At 69.5% G+C, this 17,796-nt stretch overlaps 1 protein-coding gene across 1 annotated transcript; it reads left to right on the top strand.

The window, feature by feature from the left end:
- Window positions 1-11,353: 11,353 nt before the first annotated feature.
- NEUROD2 (neuronal differentiation 2) lies at window positions 11,354-12,430 on the top strand. Its single transcript, XM_074162850.1, has one exon. It carries the CDS (start codon window positions 11,354-11,356, stop codon window positions 12,428-12,430), a length of 1,077 nt encoding a protein of 358 aa, XP_074018951.1.
- Window positions 12,431-17,796: the final 5,366 nt, after the last annotated feature.

Raw genomic sequence — 17,796 nt, 5'->3', positions numbered from 1 at the left:
TCGCCCGCCAGAGGAGCGATGGCGGGGCCGGGCACGGTGGGGACACGGGGCTGGGCATGGCAGGGACATGGGGCCGGGTGCTGTGGGGCTGGGGCGTCGAGGCGGATGGGGCAGCATGGGGGGACGGGGGGTCTGGGGATGGGGCATCGTGGCGACGAGGGCACCACGGGGATGGGGCATCGTGGGGACAGGGGGTCGTGGGGACAGAGCGCCACAGGGATGGAGCACGGTGGGGACAGGGTATGCTGGGGACGGAGCATCGTGGTGATGGGGCACACCAGGGACGGAGCATCGTGGGGACAGGGTGCCACGGGGACGGAGCGCCATGGGGACAAGGGGACACGGAGGCGCCGGTCCGAAAGGTGAGTGTGGGGAGGCGGGGCCTGTGCACTGGAGTGGGCGGGGCCACAGGGTGGGCGGGGCTCAGGCGGGGCGGGGGGGGGGTGTCAGTGGGTGCCGGGGTCCCCCCAGTGCCCCTCACCTTGGGTATCCCCTTCCCGTACCCGGCCCTGCGGGAGGGGGTGCCCAGAAGGACCCTCCCGAGTCGTGTCCCCTCCCCCCCGGTCCCGGAGTTCACCCCCAGCCCCCCCCCCCGGGCCGTGCACCCCGAGACCCCCCGCACCCCAGGACCCACCATGGGTGCACCCCTCCGGGCACAGACCGGCTCCCCCCGGCTCCGTGCTCCCCCCGAGCTGCAGCGGGGGCGGGCGGGCGGGGGCCGGTGCCCCCCCGGGTGCAGAGGAGGTGCCGGGAGTGGGAACACGCGTGGGAACACGCGTGGGAGCCCGAGGGGGCGGCGGGCGAGGGGGGGCGCGGGGGCCTTAACCCCTTCCCTGCTGAGAGCCCCCCCCCCCGCGACAAGCCTGGGGCACCGCAGAGGGGAAGGGGGATCTGGGGGCGGCCCCCTCCCCAAATAGGGCTGCATGGGGGGGTCTGGGGACCTGGCCACCCCCACGGCGGCACCCCACTGCCCCGCTGCCGATGTGACTGCCCAGAGCAGCACGGGGGGGGGCAGTGGGGCTGGCACCGCTTCAGTGGGATGGGGAAACTGAGGCACTGAGCAGCACTGGCAGGACTGGGGGGGGCTGCAGCCCCAAATCCCCACCGTGATGGGGGGGCTCCAACTCTGGCACGATAAGGGGGGGGGCTGCAACCCCATAACCCCACCATGGGGGGGGGGGCTGGCTACAAGCCCATGTTCTCAGCACGGTGAGGGGGGGCTCCAACCCCAGCACGATGGGGCAGGGGGGCTGCAACCCTGCATCCCTGGGAAGATGTGGGGGGCTCCAACCCTGGTGTGAGGGGGAGGATGTGTCCCCGTACCCCCAGTGGGAGGGGGGGCGTCGATCCCACCCCTCTGACAGGATGGGGGGGAGCGGTATCCCCGGCAGGATGAGGAGGGGTCCCATCCCCTCACCCCAGAAGGGTGGGCAGGGGGCTGTGTCCCCGTGTCCCCGGTGGCCTGGCCAGCCCAACCGTGCCCGTTGGCCCTGCGGCACGCTGCCGGCAGATGTCATCCCCGGCGCGGCTGGCATGGCGGTGCCCGACGCTGGCATGGCCGGGCTGGCATGGCCACCCCGCTGCTGGCACGGCCACGCGGCGAGCGCAGGCCTGGGCACGGGCTCAAGGGCTTTGGCACGGGGTGGCCAGAGCGGAGCCGCGGCTGGAGCCGTCCCGCTTGGCAGCCACCGGCCGCTGGCCCGTGCCAAGGCTCGCACCCGTGCGCCGGGGTGGGACTGGGGGCTGCCACGGGGGCTGGGGGCACTGGGAGGGTCCTGGGACAACACCCCCGAGGTGGAGACCCCACATGGGTGGGGGATACACCAGCTCGGGGAAGGGAGGGGGGTGTCTGTGCATACGGAGCCCGAGGCTGGGGGGCTGCCTGCGCTGTGAGGGTCTGAACCTGGGGGAGGAATGGGGGGGGGTGCAAGTCTGGAGGTCCCGAGGAGGGAGGGGGTGCAGTGGAGAGACCAGGGGAGGCAGCCCGGGGGGGGTCTCCTCTTGCTGGGGGACATCAGTGCCGGCCGTGCCTCAGTTTACCCACCTGTAGCACGTGCCCTCCCAACCGCTCCCTTCCTCGGGGTGCTGTGACCTCAGGGGGACCCAAAAGCCCATCCTGGTGTCCCCCCCCCGGTGCCCTGCCAGGGTGGGCTGCAGCTGGGGGGCTGCCAGCCCTGCTCCCCCCACCCCATCCCCACCCATGAGACCCTCCCGGGGAGGGGGCCCGGCCGGTGCCCAGCCGCCAGCACAGACCAGTTTGCTGCCTCCATTCCCAGAAGAAAGAATAAAGTTAAAACATCTGTTAATTTATAAACCAATTTAACCATGACTGGTTAATAAATAGCTACCAGCTGCCAACCCCCACCCTCCGCCCGGGCGAGGGGCGCGCGGGGAGCCGGGGACGCGCAGCCAAGCCGGGCTCGATCACCCCCCCCACACACACACCCCCTCCCAGTGTCATTGTCACTTGTCCCAGTGAGGGTCCTGGGGGATGTGGCTGCCCAGGGGGGGCTGGGGTTCAGTGGGGGGACCCCAGTGCTTGCAAGGAGGGTACCCAGCGTGGGGGGGGTTCCAGCAAAGGGACTGTCAGGTGTAAATCCATAGGGAGGGATGCATGGGGCAGTGTGCCCCAGCCCGGAAGGTGCCCGGGTCAGGGGGCTCTGCGTGTGCGGGGAGCACAGGGATGTGGGGACAGGGGGATGTGGGGACAGGGGGGCTGCCCTGTGGGGCGTTTCGGTGGGTGCTGGTGCGGTGGGAACCAGGGCTGGGCGAGAAATGTGTGCCTGGGGGTGTGTGCATGCGTGTGTCAGGAATGTGCATGTGTGTGCACAGGAGTGCATGCATGTGTGTATGTATGATGGATGTGCACGCGTGCACACAGGAGTGTATGCACATGTGTGTGTGTGCGTGTCAGGGATGTGCACGTGTGAGCACAGGAGTGTGTCCATGTGTGAGTGCATGCACATATGTGTGTGTCAGGGTTGGGTATGTGTGTGTACATGTGTGTGTCAGGAATGTGCATGTGTGTGCATGCATGTGTGTGCACAGGAGTGTGTGCCTGTTTACGTGTGTGTGTCAGGGACGTGCAAGCTTGCGCATGTGTGTATGTGCCAGGGATGTGCATGTGTGTCCATGTATGTGTGTGTGCCAGGGCAGTGCATGCATGTGCATGCGTGTGTGTGTGTGCATGCGTGTGTGCACATGTGTGTGTGCACGTGTGTCCACACACAGGAGCGTGCGGGGTGCCTGTGCGTGTCCCCCTCCCAGCAGAGCCGGATGCCCAGCGGGGACTGCCCCTCTCTCCTTGGGGACCTGCTGTCCCCACGGCTCGGTGGGCCGGTGACACGTCCCTTGGCGTGTGCCGGGCTGGCGTGGAGCACCCTCGCTGCACATGGATCCAGGACGGATGCAGACGGAAAAGGACCTGGCCCTGGCGCTGCGGCGAAACCAGGGATGGCTGTGGCGAGGGGGACGGGTGGTAGGGACCCCACTCCTGCCCCCCAAACCCTCCTCCCAGCCCCCCCATCCCCTCTCCCCCTCCACGGGGCCGGAGGGGGCAGCAGGGTCACGGTGCCCGGGCACGAGCCCCTTCCCGGCCACGCGCGGCCCGACACGTGTCGCAATAGTAATGTAATTTGTACGTTAACAATGGGCAGCTTGAGGTTTATATTTAATTACAACGTTTGCACCAACCTGAACTCACCCTTATTCATCAATAATGCATGGGTTTGTGTTTATCGCTGCTTAATTAATCTGTGCTTACGACAATTAAAGGCTTGCAAAATCCCCAAAGGTGGCGGCGGGGAGCGGCTGCGCGGTGCCGGCGCGGTGGCGGTGCCAGCCTGGTCGTGGTCCCGGCGTGGTGGCGGTGCCGGCGTGGCGGCAGGAGCCGGAGCAGCTGCAGAACGGGGTGACACCCCCCCCACCCCCCCCGGGTACCCACATCCTTGGGGGTGTCCCCATGCCAGGAGGGAGAAGACCCCTCCCGGGTGAGGGGGGAGCCCCTGGGCGTGGGGTGCTGCAGTGGGAGGACCACTAGGAGGGGCACCCCACTCCCTGCCTCAGTTTCCCCAGCAGGAGACAGCCATGGCTACCGCAGCTGCTGGGCACCGAGCCACCGTGTCACCCCCCCTCCATCCCTCCTCCCCGTTGCCGTTTTTTCTTCATTTTCCCTTTTCCCTCCTTCTTCTCCATCCCCTGGCTCCCTCTCGCCCCCCCCCGGGGCCAGGGGGAGTTGGTGGCCCCCGAGCCGGGCAGCGTGGCCAGCCCGTGCCCACGCCAGCTCTGCGCCTTTAAGCGCGGTGCGACGCGGCTGTCCCGGATCAGCCGGAGCGCCTATTAAAATTTTATGCGAAGTGTAAATGGGCCAGGTCTCCAGCTTCCCGCTCCCTCCGAATGATTTATTACTCGCAAATACCACAGAACTAATTAGTATAGTAATTAATTAATACGAATTTGCATATTTGCATGTGCAATTAGTGCAGTGGAGTGATTACTCTGAAAATGAGAAGTTGGGCTTGTCAGATGGTAGTGTGAACTGGAGTGGAAAAAGCCTCGTGCAAATGAACCCGGGCACGCGGCGGCACGCGGCGGCACGGGCCCCACGCCGCGGCCACGCCGGGAGGGCGCGAGGCCCCCACGCCTGGGAGGTGCGGGGTGATGGGGAGGGGGGGTGTGTGTGGGTTCAGTCCCGTGGACCCCCCCCCCCATAGCCCTGGCCTGGCCCTGGGCCCCCGCCATGGGGACCACTCCATCCCTCGGCCATCTCCATGGCGACTCGCAGTGCCAGGCGCATCGCCATGGCAACGGGCCGGGCCACGCAGCCTCGCCATGGCGACTGTCGTCATCGGCGCCCTGTCGCCATGGAGACACCCCCCCACCCCCCAAATCCACTCCCTGACGGGCCCCCCCCACACACACACCTTGATGGCTCGGGGTGCTGAGGTGGGGGTGCTGCTCTCCTGGCTGGGGGTCCCCGAAGCCAGCCGGGATGCGGGATGGAGGTCCCCGATGTCCCCAGGGATGGGAGCACCCCGGGGTGGGGGCGAGGTCCCTAGAGTGCCCAATGTCGGTAGGTTCCCCCCCCCCGCCATGCCCTGGGGCTGGCACAGACAGATGAGCCCCGCCATGGCAGCACCGGGCTGGATCAGCCCCCAAGGGCTGGCGGCCTGAGCCCCCCACCCAGGACGGGGGTCTGGCACCCACCGCCCTGAATCTGGCCCTTCGCCTTTGTCCCCCCGGTGCCACCTCAGTCCCCCCTCACCTGTGGCCCCTGCGCCCACCCACCCCGCTGAGGCCTGACGCCACTCAGGAGGGCCATCGGATGCCTTGGTTTGGGGGACGCCAGGGCAGAGGGGCGCAGGCGAGCGGGGCCGGGGGGGGGGGGGCGATGGAGGGGGATGTGGCCGCAGGCAGCCCCCGCCGCCCCCACACACCACGTCCCCCCCGCCACCGCGCCCCGCCGGCTCCCTGAAACGGGCCCAAGCGGACGCCATCTGCCGCGGGGGGGCGGGGGGCCGGTGCCAGCAGCGCTCGATCAGCCGCGCCGTGCCCACACCGGTGCCACCGCCGGGCTGCTCCCCAGCCCCCTGTGCCCCCCCCTCCCCCCCAACCCAGCCAGGGCAGAGCCATGGGGGAGGATGCCGTGGCCACAGGGAGCCTCCTGGGGCCTTGTGACATCACAGTCTGTTGGTTGTGATGTCATAGTGCGTTGTGACCTCACCAGGGTGCCTTATTGCCTCACCAGCAGCCAGCTCCGCTGGTGGCACGATGGCAGCCCCCTCTGGCCCTGGATCCCAGGCTGGGGCCACCCTGTCCAAGCCCCCCCCTTCCCCCCCCCCCTGTCCCCAAAGAGCATCCCACCCCAGCTGGGGTGAACCCAGCGCCCGCCGGGTGACAAAGGAGCACGGGGAGGGAGACGTGCCCCCCAGGGCCACCCATCCTCCTGCCCCGGGACCCTCCATCCCCAGTCCCGTGCGCAGCCGCAGCTCCGGCCATTTCCCACTGGACGATTCCCGGGGCGTCGTTTGCCTAATTAACACCCTGTGTCTTAAAAACCGCACGAGGACCCCCCAGCCCGACAGGGGCAGTGGGCGGGGGGGGGGGGGGGGGGTGCCGCTGCCCCAGGGGTGAAGCAGCCGCCCCGCGGTGATGGGGGCTCCGCTTGGCACTGCAGCCCCGGGGCTGGCACGGCACCACCCCGTCCTCCTGCCGCAGTAGAAGAGAGGGTTCACTGAAAGCCCCCCCCCCCCCCATTCCAGCTAAGTCAGGACCGCCCCGTTCCTCCCTCCCTGCCTCAGTTTCCCTCCACCGTCACCTTCCCTCTCCCAGGCTCCCCGTCCCACCCACGACCCCGCTGTCCCCGTTGCAGGGACTTTTAAGGACATGGGGACCAGAAGGGCACCCCCACCCGCACCCCCGTCCCCCAGAGACCCCCACCCACAGACGAGGCCCTGCTCACCCGGTGCCTGGAAGATGCCCAGGGACGGGTCCCACGAGGGAGAGCTGCTCCGGGGACCCGTCCCGGGGGCCACTTCATCCCTGAAGGCAGCGGGGACAGGGACGGGGACAGGCTGGGCTCCCGCTCCCGCCGCTCTCCTCCCCTCGGCCGACATTCCCCGGCGGTGGCTCCGCCGCGCGTTACCGCATCCATCTCTCCCCAGCCTTCACCTCCCAGAAATATTGCAGCACGGAGCCGGCTCCATCTGGCACCGGCCCCCGCCTCCCCCCCGCCGCCGCTCGCGGGGAGACGCCGCAGCCGGCTCCTCCGCTCAGGCCCCGGCTGGCTGTGTCCCGCCGAGGGGGGACCCCGCTGGGGAGAGGGGACAGCTCGGGTGCCCCCCGGACCATGCTGAGGAGGGCCAGCGTGGCCTCGCCGGGGCAACCGGCTGCGGTGCCGTACACCGGCCCCACGCTGGGCATGCGGCAGCCGGCTGAGCCCCGGCAAACTCGCCCCACGCGGGCCCCCGGGAGCCGGCACGGGCCCAGCTGGCTCCCAGCCGGGTCCCGGCACCACCCAGCACCCACCTCCCACCCCCGGCTCTGCCGGTGCCGACCCGTTTCCGTGCCCCCACCGTGTCCCTCTGGATGCCATGTGCCACCCACCTCCGGGAGGGAGATGCCGCCGCTCCAGGCAGGGTCCCCATCCCCGTCCATCGCATTCGTGCCGGAGGAAAGGGACACGGAGGGTGAATTTTGGAGGAGGAAAGAGCTCTGTGCACCAGCCACACGTCCTGCTGTGCCCGATGGGCAGCGAGTCCCCAGGGGACCTGGCTGGAGTGGCCGGGGACCGGAGGTGGCCGTGCCGGGAAAGCCAGTCCCTGCACACGAGGAGCAGCAGCAGGATGGGGACCACAGCGCTGGGGTCACCGGACTCAGCTCCCCCAGCTCCGACCCCCCCCCCCGGCCCTGCCAGCGGCACCCAGCCCTGCCCCAGCTCCCACCCTGCTCCCCCCAAGCTGTGCCCACTCCCAGGTTCCCCCCAACCTCACATCCCCCTGCCCAGGGCAGCCCCTTTTCCCCGGGGGCCCGATCCTGCTCATACAGCCCCCGTGCCACGATGCTGGGAGCCCCGCTCGCTGCCCTGGACGAACCCCCCCCACCACCAAAAGACACCCGAGGGGACCAGGACGGGGCTGTCCCTGCCCTGCTCTGCCCTGTGCCGTCACCAGCCGTGGCGGAGGGGACAGCACGGGGACGGCACCGGGATCCACCGCGGGGCCGTGTCCCGGCACAGGCTGGCCGAGGCCCCCCCGGCACCGCCCCGGCCCCGGCACAAGGCAGCGGTTTGGGTTTTCATCTCCCCGCTCCCCTTTCATCTCCTCTCCCCGTTTCATGTCTCCACTTTCTTCTCCCTCCAAGCGCTGTGCATGCTGATGAGGCTCACACCGGCGCCCACCCTCGCCGCTCGCCGGCTGCTAATTAGGCTCTAACGGATGCACCGGGCCAGGGGCTTGTGCCTTGTCCCCATCCCTGTCCCCAGACCGGCCGCTCACGCTGTGGCATCTCCTCAGCCTCCGGCAGCTCCGGTGCCCCCTGGGTCCCCCATGGGTGGTGAGCCCGGTGCCAGGGCTTTGCTGCCCCAACACCGGGGGTGCCTCCGGCTGAGGGTTGGGGGTCCCCTGGCCTGGGGACCGAGGGCAGTGGGAGTGGGGACTTACCCAGAGCTGGCAGGAACGGGCAGCACCGGTGTGCCACGGGCACCGGGCGAGGGTGGGCTCCCAGGGCACGGTGATGCCCACCCGGCACCCACCGGCAAAATGAAGATGGCGACAACAGAGGGAGGTGACCGGGTGCTGCGGGGAAGGGCTGCGGTGTGCCGGGAGGCTGCCCGGGAACCGGTGCCCCCGCACGGCACCGGCGCTGGCACGGCTGGGGTGGGCCCTGCCTCCCCGCGGGCCGGCTCCAGCCCAGGTGCCATCTGCTCGGCCGCAGCCGTGAGTGACAGTCGGAGGGTTCGGTAGCGGGAGCGTGCGGGGGGGGGGACGCTCACCGCCGGTGGAGGCCCCCTCTGTCACGTGCCAGCCCCAGCACCTGCACCGGGGGAGTGGGCGACGCCGACGCCGCTGGCACAGACCCGGCGGCCGGGCATGGCCAGCCCTTTGTCTGCGTGTGGGCACAGCCCCTGCCACCACTGCCACCATATCCCTGCCGTCCCCACGCCGTGGCCATGCCACCCTTGCCTGCGGTGCGTGGCCAGCACGTGCCGGTGTGTGGCACCCAGCACCCGCTGCCCATTCCCCTGCCCGCACCCCTCGAGCCGGGCAGGTCCCGAACCCCCTGGGCTTGTGGGGACAGAGGGCACCCAGGACACGGGGATATCCCTTGGCTCGGCCCCGATGGCTGCAGCCGGGAGTGGGTCACCGGGTGATGGGATCCGGCTCCCAGGGACACAACGCATCCGTTCCCGGGGTTCCTTGGCTCTGTGGCTGCCCGCCACCAGTTTGCAGGCACACGGGAAACAGCAACCGCAATTTCTGGCTGCACGTGTCCTGTGACGGGGACAGATTTGGAGGCCGGGGGGTGACGGGGGCTGCCGGGCCACGGTGTGGGGCTGCGGCAGGCAAGGAGGCGCCTGGCAGACAAAGGCCTCACCGGCTGCGCCACAGCACGGCAGGGCCACCACCGCCATGGGACACGCATCCATGGGGGGTTTGGCCCCAATGTGCACGAGGGAGGCCGTGCGTGTGCATGCGTGTGCAAGTGTGTGTGTGCTCGGTGTGCACGTAGGAGTGTGCCGAAGCCTGGCTGCGTCTGTGCACGCCGGGCTGTGCCGCGGGGCTGCGGAGAGAGGCTGGCGTGGCACACCGAGGGGGGGCCACGGGGCGGCAGGCAACCGGAGGGGCCATGTGCCACCCACATGGGGACCCACGGCCCCCGCAGCCCCCAGCCCTGCCCACGCCCGCTCCGGCAGCCCCCCGCCCACGCCGGTGCCACCAAACTGGGCACCGCCGCCACCACCAACTCCCCCAGGCCCTGCCCGGCCGCAGCCCCCAGCCCGCGCCAGGCCCTCCGCATCGCATCCATCCCCGCTCGGCTGGTGGCTGAGGGTGGGGACGGACCCGGGCGAGCCGCCGCGGTATTTTGCGGCGAGCCGCAGATGCCAGCTCCCAGCGAAGGTCCCCCGCGGCGTCTCCCCCCTCGCCCCCGTGCCCGCCGGCTGCCCCTGACACGCTCGGCCTGGCCGGGATGGCCGGTCTCCCCCGCCGCCCTGCCGCTGGCTCCATTGTTCAGCCCGGCCCCGCCATCGCCTGCATCTCGCCCGGGTCCCATTTTGCGGCGTGTAGGCAGAGCTGTAGATTTGGAAGAAGGGTGGGTTGTTTTTTTTTTTTTTTTTGTGGGGTTTTTTTTTTTTTTTTTTTTGAGTACAGAGTGACAGATGGCGAGTCCTCCTTCCCCAGAGAGACAAATCTCCCTGAATGCAAGCGCATGTCAATCATTAGCTCTCATGTGATAGCTCTCGCGCATGACGTGCCAACCATATGGCACTGGCAGCAGAGCTGGTACCCCCTTTGCTGGGTAGAGATGCCACTCTCGCCTCCTTTTGGATAGAGGACTGCAGGAGGCTGGAGCACCTCAAGGAGCCGCGTCCCGGTCCCAGAAGATGCTGGGAACAATGAAATAAGAATTCCTCCGGTCCGCCCGAAGGTGAGTTATGTAAGAAGTGGAGGGTTGGGAGGGCAGCGGAGGAAACTTGAATGGAGAAAAGGCAACTTCCATGTTGATTTTGTTTCTCCGCCACGTCTCGCCCTTTTTTCCCCCGTCTTTCGTTCTCCCCCCGGCCCTCGGTTCTCCCGCTCCCCGTCGGCCCCGCCGATGGGGATTTTTTCCCCCCCGCCCCGGAGCCTCCCCTCCCTGGGGGGGGGGGAATCGATGGGGCTTCGTCCGTCCCCCCCACCCCGGATCTTCCCCCCCCACACACCCGGCGGCTGGGCGCGCCCGGGGCGGCGCGGTCCCGGCGGGACGGAGCGGGCAGCGGCGGCCGAGCGGCATCAACGAAATCGGCGCGGAGCCGCCGCTCCGCCGCCCCCGGGGGCCCCGACCCGGCGGAGCCGCCTCCCCGCTCCCCCGCGGCGCCCCCGGCCCCCGCCCCGGGCGGCGCCCCCCGCCCCGGCCCCGCCGCCCCGCCCGGCCCCGGGGGCGACCCCGGCAGCGCCACCGCCCGCGACCCCCGCGTTCCCCCGGGGGGGGGGGCCCGGCCGCGGCCGCCCCCGCCGCCGCCCGCCGCCCCCCGCCGCGCCGCCGTTTGATGCCGCCGCATTTTACGGGCCGCGCTTCTGCGGCCGGGGGGGTGCCCCGGGGCGGGGGGGCCCCGGGCGGGGCTGACGGGGCCGGAGGGGGTACGGGGCGAGGGAGGGCGGGGGGGCGGCGGCCGCGCCTCGGCGCTCCGGCCCCGGGACGGCGGTGGCGGAGCCGCGACCGGGGCCGCTCCGCGCCCGCGGCGGGGAAAAGTTGGAGGCGTCAAAAAAGGGCCGGCGGCACCGGGCCCGGCCCGCGGGGCACCGGGGGGGGAGAGGGCAGCGGCCAGGCCGGGGGCGGGGGGGGCCGCGGGAGAGGGGGAGCGGGGCGCGGGCGGCGGCCGCGGGGAACCCGGGAGAGGGGGCGTCGGGGGGGGGGTGTCGCCGCGCCCCGAGGGAGCCCCGGTGCCTCCGGGGTCGGGCGGCCGGGTCGGGCGGCGGCGGCGGGCGGCCCCGCTCCCAATTCGTTTTCGCCGGTGCCCGGCGCCGCGGAGCCGCTCCCGGGGAGGGCGGTGGGAAGGGGGGGTGGGGGGGGGTGGGGGGAGGAGGGCGGGGGCGGGGGGGAGGCGGCGGGGCCGCCGGTAACGCCTGGCTCTTTGCCCCCCGCTGCAGCCACCATGTTGACGCGACTTTTCAGCGAGCCCAGCCTGGTCCCCGAAGTGCCGAAATTCGCCGGTTGGGCCGAGGAGTGCGAGGAGGAGGATGCCCGCAGCGAGAAGGAGGAGCGGGCGGGGAAGGGCTGCGCCCTCCCCGAGGAACCGCCCGAGGGTTCGCTGGGGGAGAGCAAGGAGGAAGGGGAGCTAGGCGGGGACGAGGAGGAGGAGGAGGAGGAGGAGGAAGGCTTGGAGGAGGCGGAGGGCGAGCGGCCCAAGAAGCGGGGCCCCAAGAAGCGCAAGATGACCAAGGCGCGGCTGGAGCGCTCCAAGCTGCGGCGGCAGAAGGCGAACGCCCGGGAGCGCAACCGCATGCACGACCTGAACGCGGCCCTGGACAACCTGCGGAAGGTGGTCCCCTGCTACTCCAAAACCCAAAAGCTCTCCAAAATCGAGACCCTCCGCTTGGCCAAGAACTACATCTGGGCTCTCTCCGAGATCCTGCGCTCGGGCAAGCGGCCCGACCTGGTTTCCTACGTGCAGACTCTGTGCAAGGGGCTGTCGCAGCCCACCACCAACCTGGTGGCCGGCTGCCTGCAGCTCAATTCCCGCAATTTCCTCACGGAGCAGGGGCAGGAGGGGGGCCGTTTCCACGGTCCCAACGCCTCCTTCGCCGTGCACCCCTACCCCTACCCCTGCTCGCGGCTGGCCGCGGCGCAGTGCCCGCCCGCCGCCGGCCCCGGCTCCCACGGGCTGAGGACACACAGCTACTGCTCCTCCGCCTACGAGAGCCTCTACGGCAACGCCTCCCCCGACTACAACAGCTCGGAGTACGACGGGGGGCTCAGCCCCCCCCTCTGCATCAACGGCAACTTCTCCCTCAAGCAGGACTCTTCTTCCCCCGACCACGAGAAAAGCTACCACTACTCTATGCACTACTCGGCGCTGCCCGGCTCCCGCCCCGCCGGCCACAACCTGGTCTTCGGTTCGGCGGGGATGCGCGGGGGGGTCCACTCCGAGAACATCTTCCCCTACGACATGCACCTCCCGCACGAGCGGGGCCCCATGTACGAGGAGCTCAACGCCTTCTTCCACAACTGACATCCCCCCCCCACCCCTCACCCACCCCCGACCCTCCTCCCACCCTCCCCGCCCGGCCGCCCCGTCCCCCCCGGGCGGAGGGGACACACACACACACACACACACACCCGCGGCGGCCCCGCGGACCGGCCCCCGGGGCTCCGCCGTGGGCTTTGGTGCAATATGGGGACCCGGCCCCGGCGGCGGGTCCCCGCGCCCCGTGGGGACAAAGTGCTTTTTTGGGAGGATTTTCCCCTTTTCCTTAAAGTATTATTATTATTTATTATTTAGTTAGTTAATTTTTTATTGTTACTATTGTTGATTTATTATTACTATTAAATTATTATTATTATTATTATTATTATTATTATTATTATTATTATTATTATTATTATTATTATTATTATTATTATTATTATTATTATTATTATTATTTTCCCCGGGGGAGGACGCCCCCAGCGCGGCCCCGGCCCCCCCGGCCCCCCGGCAGCGCCCGGCGGAGCCGTCCCCGGAGCCCGGCCCGCTGGGTCGATCCGCGTCGTTTCCTTTTTAATTCGTTTTAATTTTATTTTATATCTAAATTTATTTTTATTTTTTTTTTTAACATGTTCCCTTCACTCCTCCCCCATTTTGGGCCGTTTCTCCCCTCCGCCGCCGTGACCCCCCCAACACCCCCGCACCCCCCCGGCATTGGACACCCGCTGCCCCGGCCCGTGGGAGCGAGAGGAGCCCGCGCAGCGGCGCGGAGCGAAACTTTCCGAAGCAATAAAGAGGCGAAGGGAGGAACCCACATTTCTATCTATGCAAGCAGGCCCGGCCCGGCGGACGCTCCGAGATGCACTTTGCTTTGGGGGGGCCCCGGCCCCGCTCCCGGCCCCGGGAGCTCCTCTCGCAGCGCGTGTGTCAGGACGTTTTTTACCTGTTTTAAAAACTTGAAACGGAAAAAAAAACAAAACAAAACAAAACAAAAAAAAAACAACCAACAACAACAAAAAAAAAACACCCACAAAGAAAAGAAAAAAAAAAAAAAAGGAAAAAAAAATTTAAAACTAAAAACCGAGAATCCCCAACCCCGCGGAGCCGCCCCGGTTTTCCCGCGCCGGCGGAGCCGGGGCCGGGCGCGGCGGGGCAGCCCGCGGCTATGCAAGCGGGGCTCCGGGGGGACTGGCGGGGCTGCGCCCCCCCCGCGGCGCCCGGGCCCGGCCCGCGGGGTTTGGCCCCGGTTTGCCGCATTCCTTCGGTCGGGAGACGCCGAAAAGCCGAGATAACGCGCTTTTTCTTTTCTTTTTTCTTTTTTCTTTCTTTTTTTTTTTTTTTTTTTTTTTTTTTGGAACCTGCCCGCACCACCTTGGAGAAACCAGCATTTTTAGAGACCAGGGAGGAGGAGGAGGAGGATTTCTGAGAAATGTTTTCGAAACGAAAAAAAAAAAAAAAGTTTTGCAAAAAAAAAAAAAATTCCGGGAAAAAACAAAAAAAAAAAAAAAGAAAAAGAAAAAAAACCCACAAACCGTTGTAGCAAAGGGGACCCGCCTGTCCGACACCAGAAGTGCTTTCGTGTTTCCGTTCCGTTTCATTTCGATTAATAAATATTTATGGCCAACGATATGCAAGAGCCCCCCCGCGCCGGGAGCCGCTCTCCGCTCCCCCGCTCCCCGCTCCCCGCCGCCGCGGACGCTGCTTTGGCGGCGGCGGAGCGAGGGGGGCGCGGGGCCGGGGGGCCCGGCGATACTGCATGCACCGGCACCCCCCAACCCCCGGGGCTCCCCCCACCCCGGCCCCGCTGGACGTTCGCAGCCCGGTCCCCGCCGGGGCGGCCCCGCCAGGACTCCTCGGCCGTGACGAGCCGCCGCCGGTGCGATTCGCGGCGAACCTGTAATTACCGAGCGTCCTTCGACGGCGATTAATAAATATTCAATGTTGACTCCGCCGCCTTCGCCGCTTTCCTTCCGCCCCGGGGGCACCGGGGGCACCCGCCCGACCGCCGCCCCGCTGCCGGGCCCGCCCCCGGTGCCTCTCGGCGGCGCCGGTGCCTCCGCCGCTCCCGCCGCCCGAGTGCGCGGCCCGCGGTGGGGCGGCGCTGATATAACTCGGCTCTGCCCCACGGGTGTCCCCCCCGGGACCGGGGAGGCGGTGTCCCCCCCCCCACCTCGCCAATAAAGGCACCGGGATCCGGAGCGGCGGCCCGGCTCGGTCCCGGCCCCGCCGTTACGGGCGAGCCGCGGCGCTGACGCCGCTCCGGTCCCCCGGCAGAACGGTGGCCGGAGCCGGCACCGGCCCGCGGTGCCGATGGCCTCGGCCAGGGTGTCCGGTGGCGGTGGCCAAGGCCGAGTTCGTCCGCGGCGGCCCCGGTGCTCGGTCGATTCCCGGCGCGGTGCCCGGTGCCCATGCCGTTTCCCGGTACCCGTGCCCGGTGGAGCCCCGGCGCGGTGCCCGGTGGCGGTGCCAGTGTCGGTGCCGGTGCCGGTTCCCGGTGCCCGGTGCCCGGTGCGGAGCTGTCCGCCGCGGCGGTGCTGAACGGGAGCCCGGGCCGCGTCGCCTCCCCGGGAGAACGGGCGTCGGTCTATTTACCGTTCCCGCCACCGGGGCTTATCACCACCTGACGGCACCGGGCTCCGGGCAGGGACGGGGACGGGGCTCCCGGTCCACGGCCACGGGGATCGCGGGGGATCCGCTCCCCCGCGGGAGGCGGCGTGCGCCGGGGCAGCACCGGGGCTGCGGGGATGGAGCCCCCGGGTTCCTCCCGGGAGAGGTCGGAGAGGCCCGCGCCCCACAGCCCCGCGGCTTTGGGGGAAAATCTGGGCAGGTTTGGGGTCGGACCGGGACGCGCCCGCAGCCTGAGCGGGCCCGGGGCTGGAAACGGGGAACGGCTCCAGCGCGGCCCCGACGTGCTGGGCCCGGCCCGGGGAAGAAGGCAGCGGGAAACCGGGACCGGCCGAGCCGCTGCGGCGGAGCGCGGCCCCCGGGGCCCCCCCGAGCCCCCTCGGCCGGGCCGGGCCCCGCCGCTCCCCGCCGAAGTGAGAAGCCTCTTCCGACGGCTCCGGCCCGAGCATCCTCCCGGGAAAAGCTTCGTTTCTCCGGGGAAAAAAAACCGGGGGGGGGGGCCGGGCGGGGGCTCCGTGGGGCCGGGCGGGGGCCGTACGCGGCCCTTCGGCCCTCACCCTCAACCGGCGGTACCGGGGCCGCGGCCCGGAGATGCGGCGGCGAAGGGCGGATGCCCCGGCGGAGGGGAGGGGGACGCGGGGGGCCGGGGGCTGCGGGGGGGCCGCCGACATCTGCTCCTGTGCCGGGGGGTGCCGGTCCCGGTGGCGGGGCCGCCGTTTGCGTTCAATTCCCGGGATTTTTGTTTCCTCGGCGCCCGCCCGGCCCCGCCGAAGCGAGGGGATGCGGGAACCCGCCCGGCTGCTCCGGTACCGACCGGCCCCGCAATGCGGCCCCGCACTCGGTGCACGGCCCCGGTGCAAAGCTCCGGAGAAAACCTCCGGTGCAAAGCCCCGGTGGAAGGTTTAGGTTCACGGTCCCGGTGCACGGTTTCGTTGCAAAGCTCCGGTGCAAGGCTCCGGTGCACGGCCCCGTGCAGAGCCCCGGTGCACGCCCGAGGTTCACGGCCCCGCTACAAGGCTCCGGTGCCCGGCCCCGGTGCCCGGTCGGGCCGCACCGCGGTCCCGGTGCTCAGGGGCAGCGGCCGGCGGCTCCCGAGGAGGGAGACGGGAGGGTCGGGAGGTGCCGCCGCGACCCACCGGGCTCTGCGAGGCTTTTGCGCGATCGTGGGATCAAAGACAACTCGGGGGGGGTAGGGGGGTGTTACCGGAGACCCCCGCGCGGCTCGGTGGGGGGACTGGAGCCGGGCCAGCACCGGGGGGACACCGCGGTCGCGGCTTGCCCGGGCTCAGCCCTCCTATTTCAAGGCAGGATGAGATGGAGGGGTGGGGTTTTACGCTCCCCCAACCCCCCCCCCGCCCCCGGTGCCCCCGGCCCGGCCCGGCCCGGCCCCTCTCCCGGCCCGGCGGAGCGCGGCGGGGGCGCGGGGCGAGCGCCAGCTCCGGGTCGCCGCTGCCACCGGCGAGTGCCAGCCGCGGGGGGGGGGAGGAGGAGTCATTGCTTCAGTTTAAATTTCATGGCATCTGTTCATTATTATACAGTGCGGATTTTTATATGGACAGCTAAATTAAAGACAGATTTCTGCCAAAATTGCAGATACCATAAAAAACCGGAGGCTCCCGGCGCTGGGCGCTCGCCGCGCTGCGGAGGCGGCCCCGCTGCCCCCACCGGGCCGGGCGGCCCCGCTCCGGGGGCCGGGGGCTCCCCGGGGGTCGAGGAGGGGGGTGTCGGGAGGTGGGGGCTGCCCCCGGTTTTGCGCGATGGGGAGACGGGGACGGCGCCCGGGCGGGGCGGGGGGTGCGAGTCCCCGCGGCCCCCGGAGCCGTGGCCGGGGCGGGCCGGGCTGGCAGCGGTCCCCGCCGCACCGGGGGCTGCCGAGCCGCCCCCTCCCCCGCCCGGCCTGCCAGGCTCCATCGCAGAGGAGTTAAAACAAGGACATCTGTGCCTGGAATCGCTGCGAAGCTCCAAACCTGCCAACGCCTGCTGGCACCGGCCGCCAGCAAATGCTGGTTCTCCGGAATGCGGCACCGCCTGCAGCCCAGCCCGGGGCCCCGGGCCCGGTACCCCCCCCCTGCCGCAGGGCACGGCCCGGCCCGGCCCCGGTGGCCACGGGGCAAGGGGGTATCTGGCCCGGCTGGGCAGCGAGGGCGGCTGCTCCCCGCTGAGCACATGTGTGTGTGCGGCGTGGAGGGTGTGTGCGCCCCCCCGGGCAGTGTCCCGACCCGGTGGGTGTATGGAGATGCACGTGTCCCTATCGTGTCCCCACCAGCCCCGATATAGGGGTCCCGGACACCCCTGATCCTCGCTGCCCCCCTGCCGTTTACCCGCTGCCCCCTCAGGACGAGCCCTGAGCCCCCAGCCCCGACTGGGGCACAGGAGTGGGGAGGTGGTGGTGGTGGGAGATGCCGGGGGAACGAAGAGAGGCCTCTGCATCCTGGTGGGGCTGTGCAGATAGGCTGGGATGTGTGGAGAGCAAGGAGGAGGGAAGGTTCCCAAGGGAAGGGGGCACCCAGAGCTCGGGCTCCGCTGAGCAGCCTGGGGGTCTGAGCCCCAACCCCTGTGGAAAGGGGGAAACCTGCCTCCCACTGTCCCCGGGCCCCAGGGGGACAAAAGGGGCAAAACCCAAGCAGGGGCAGCGGGGGAGGCCAGATCCAGCAGACGTGGGGCCAGCCCTGGTGCTGGGAGCACCAGAGAGCAGGTGGTGCCCACCTGAGCACCCTGCGGCAGCCGGATACCCTTCCCTTCCCTTCCCTTCCCTTCCCTTCCCTTCCCTTCCCTTCCCTTCCCTT

This window comes from Numenius arquata, chromosome 23 (assembly GCF_964106895.1).
Source record: "Numenius arquata chromosome 23, bNumArq3.hap1.1, whole genome shotgun sequence".
In the NCBI taxonomy this organism is placed as follows: domain Eukaryota; kingdom Metazoa; phylum Chordata; class Aves; order Charadriiformes; family Scolopacidae; genus Numenius; species Numenius arquata.
The sequence above is the reverse complement of the archived record's forward strand: the minus strand, read 5'-3'. Positions and strand labels throughout refer to the sequence as shown.

Bases quoted from the DNA above. Each gene is read 5' to 3' on its own strand.
- NEUROD2 (XM_074162850.1), top strand. From the start codon at position 11,354: ATGTTGACGCGACTTTTCAGCGAGCCCAGCCTGGTCCCCGAAGTGCCG.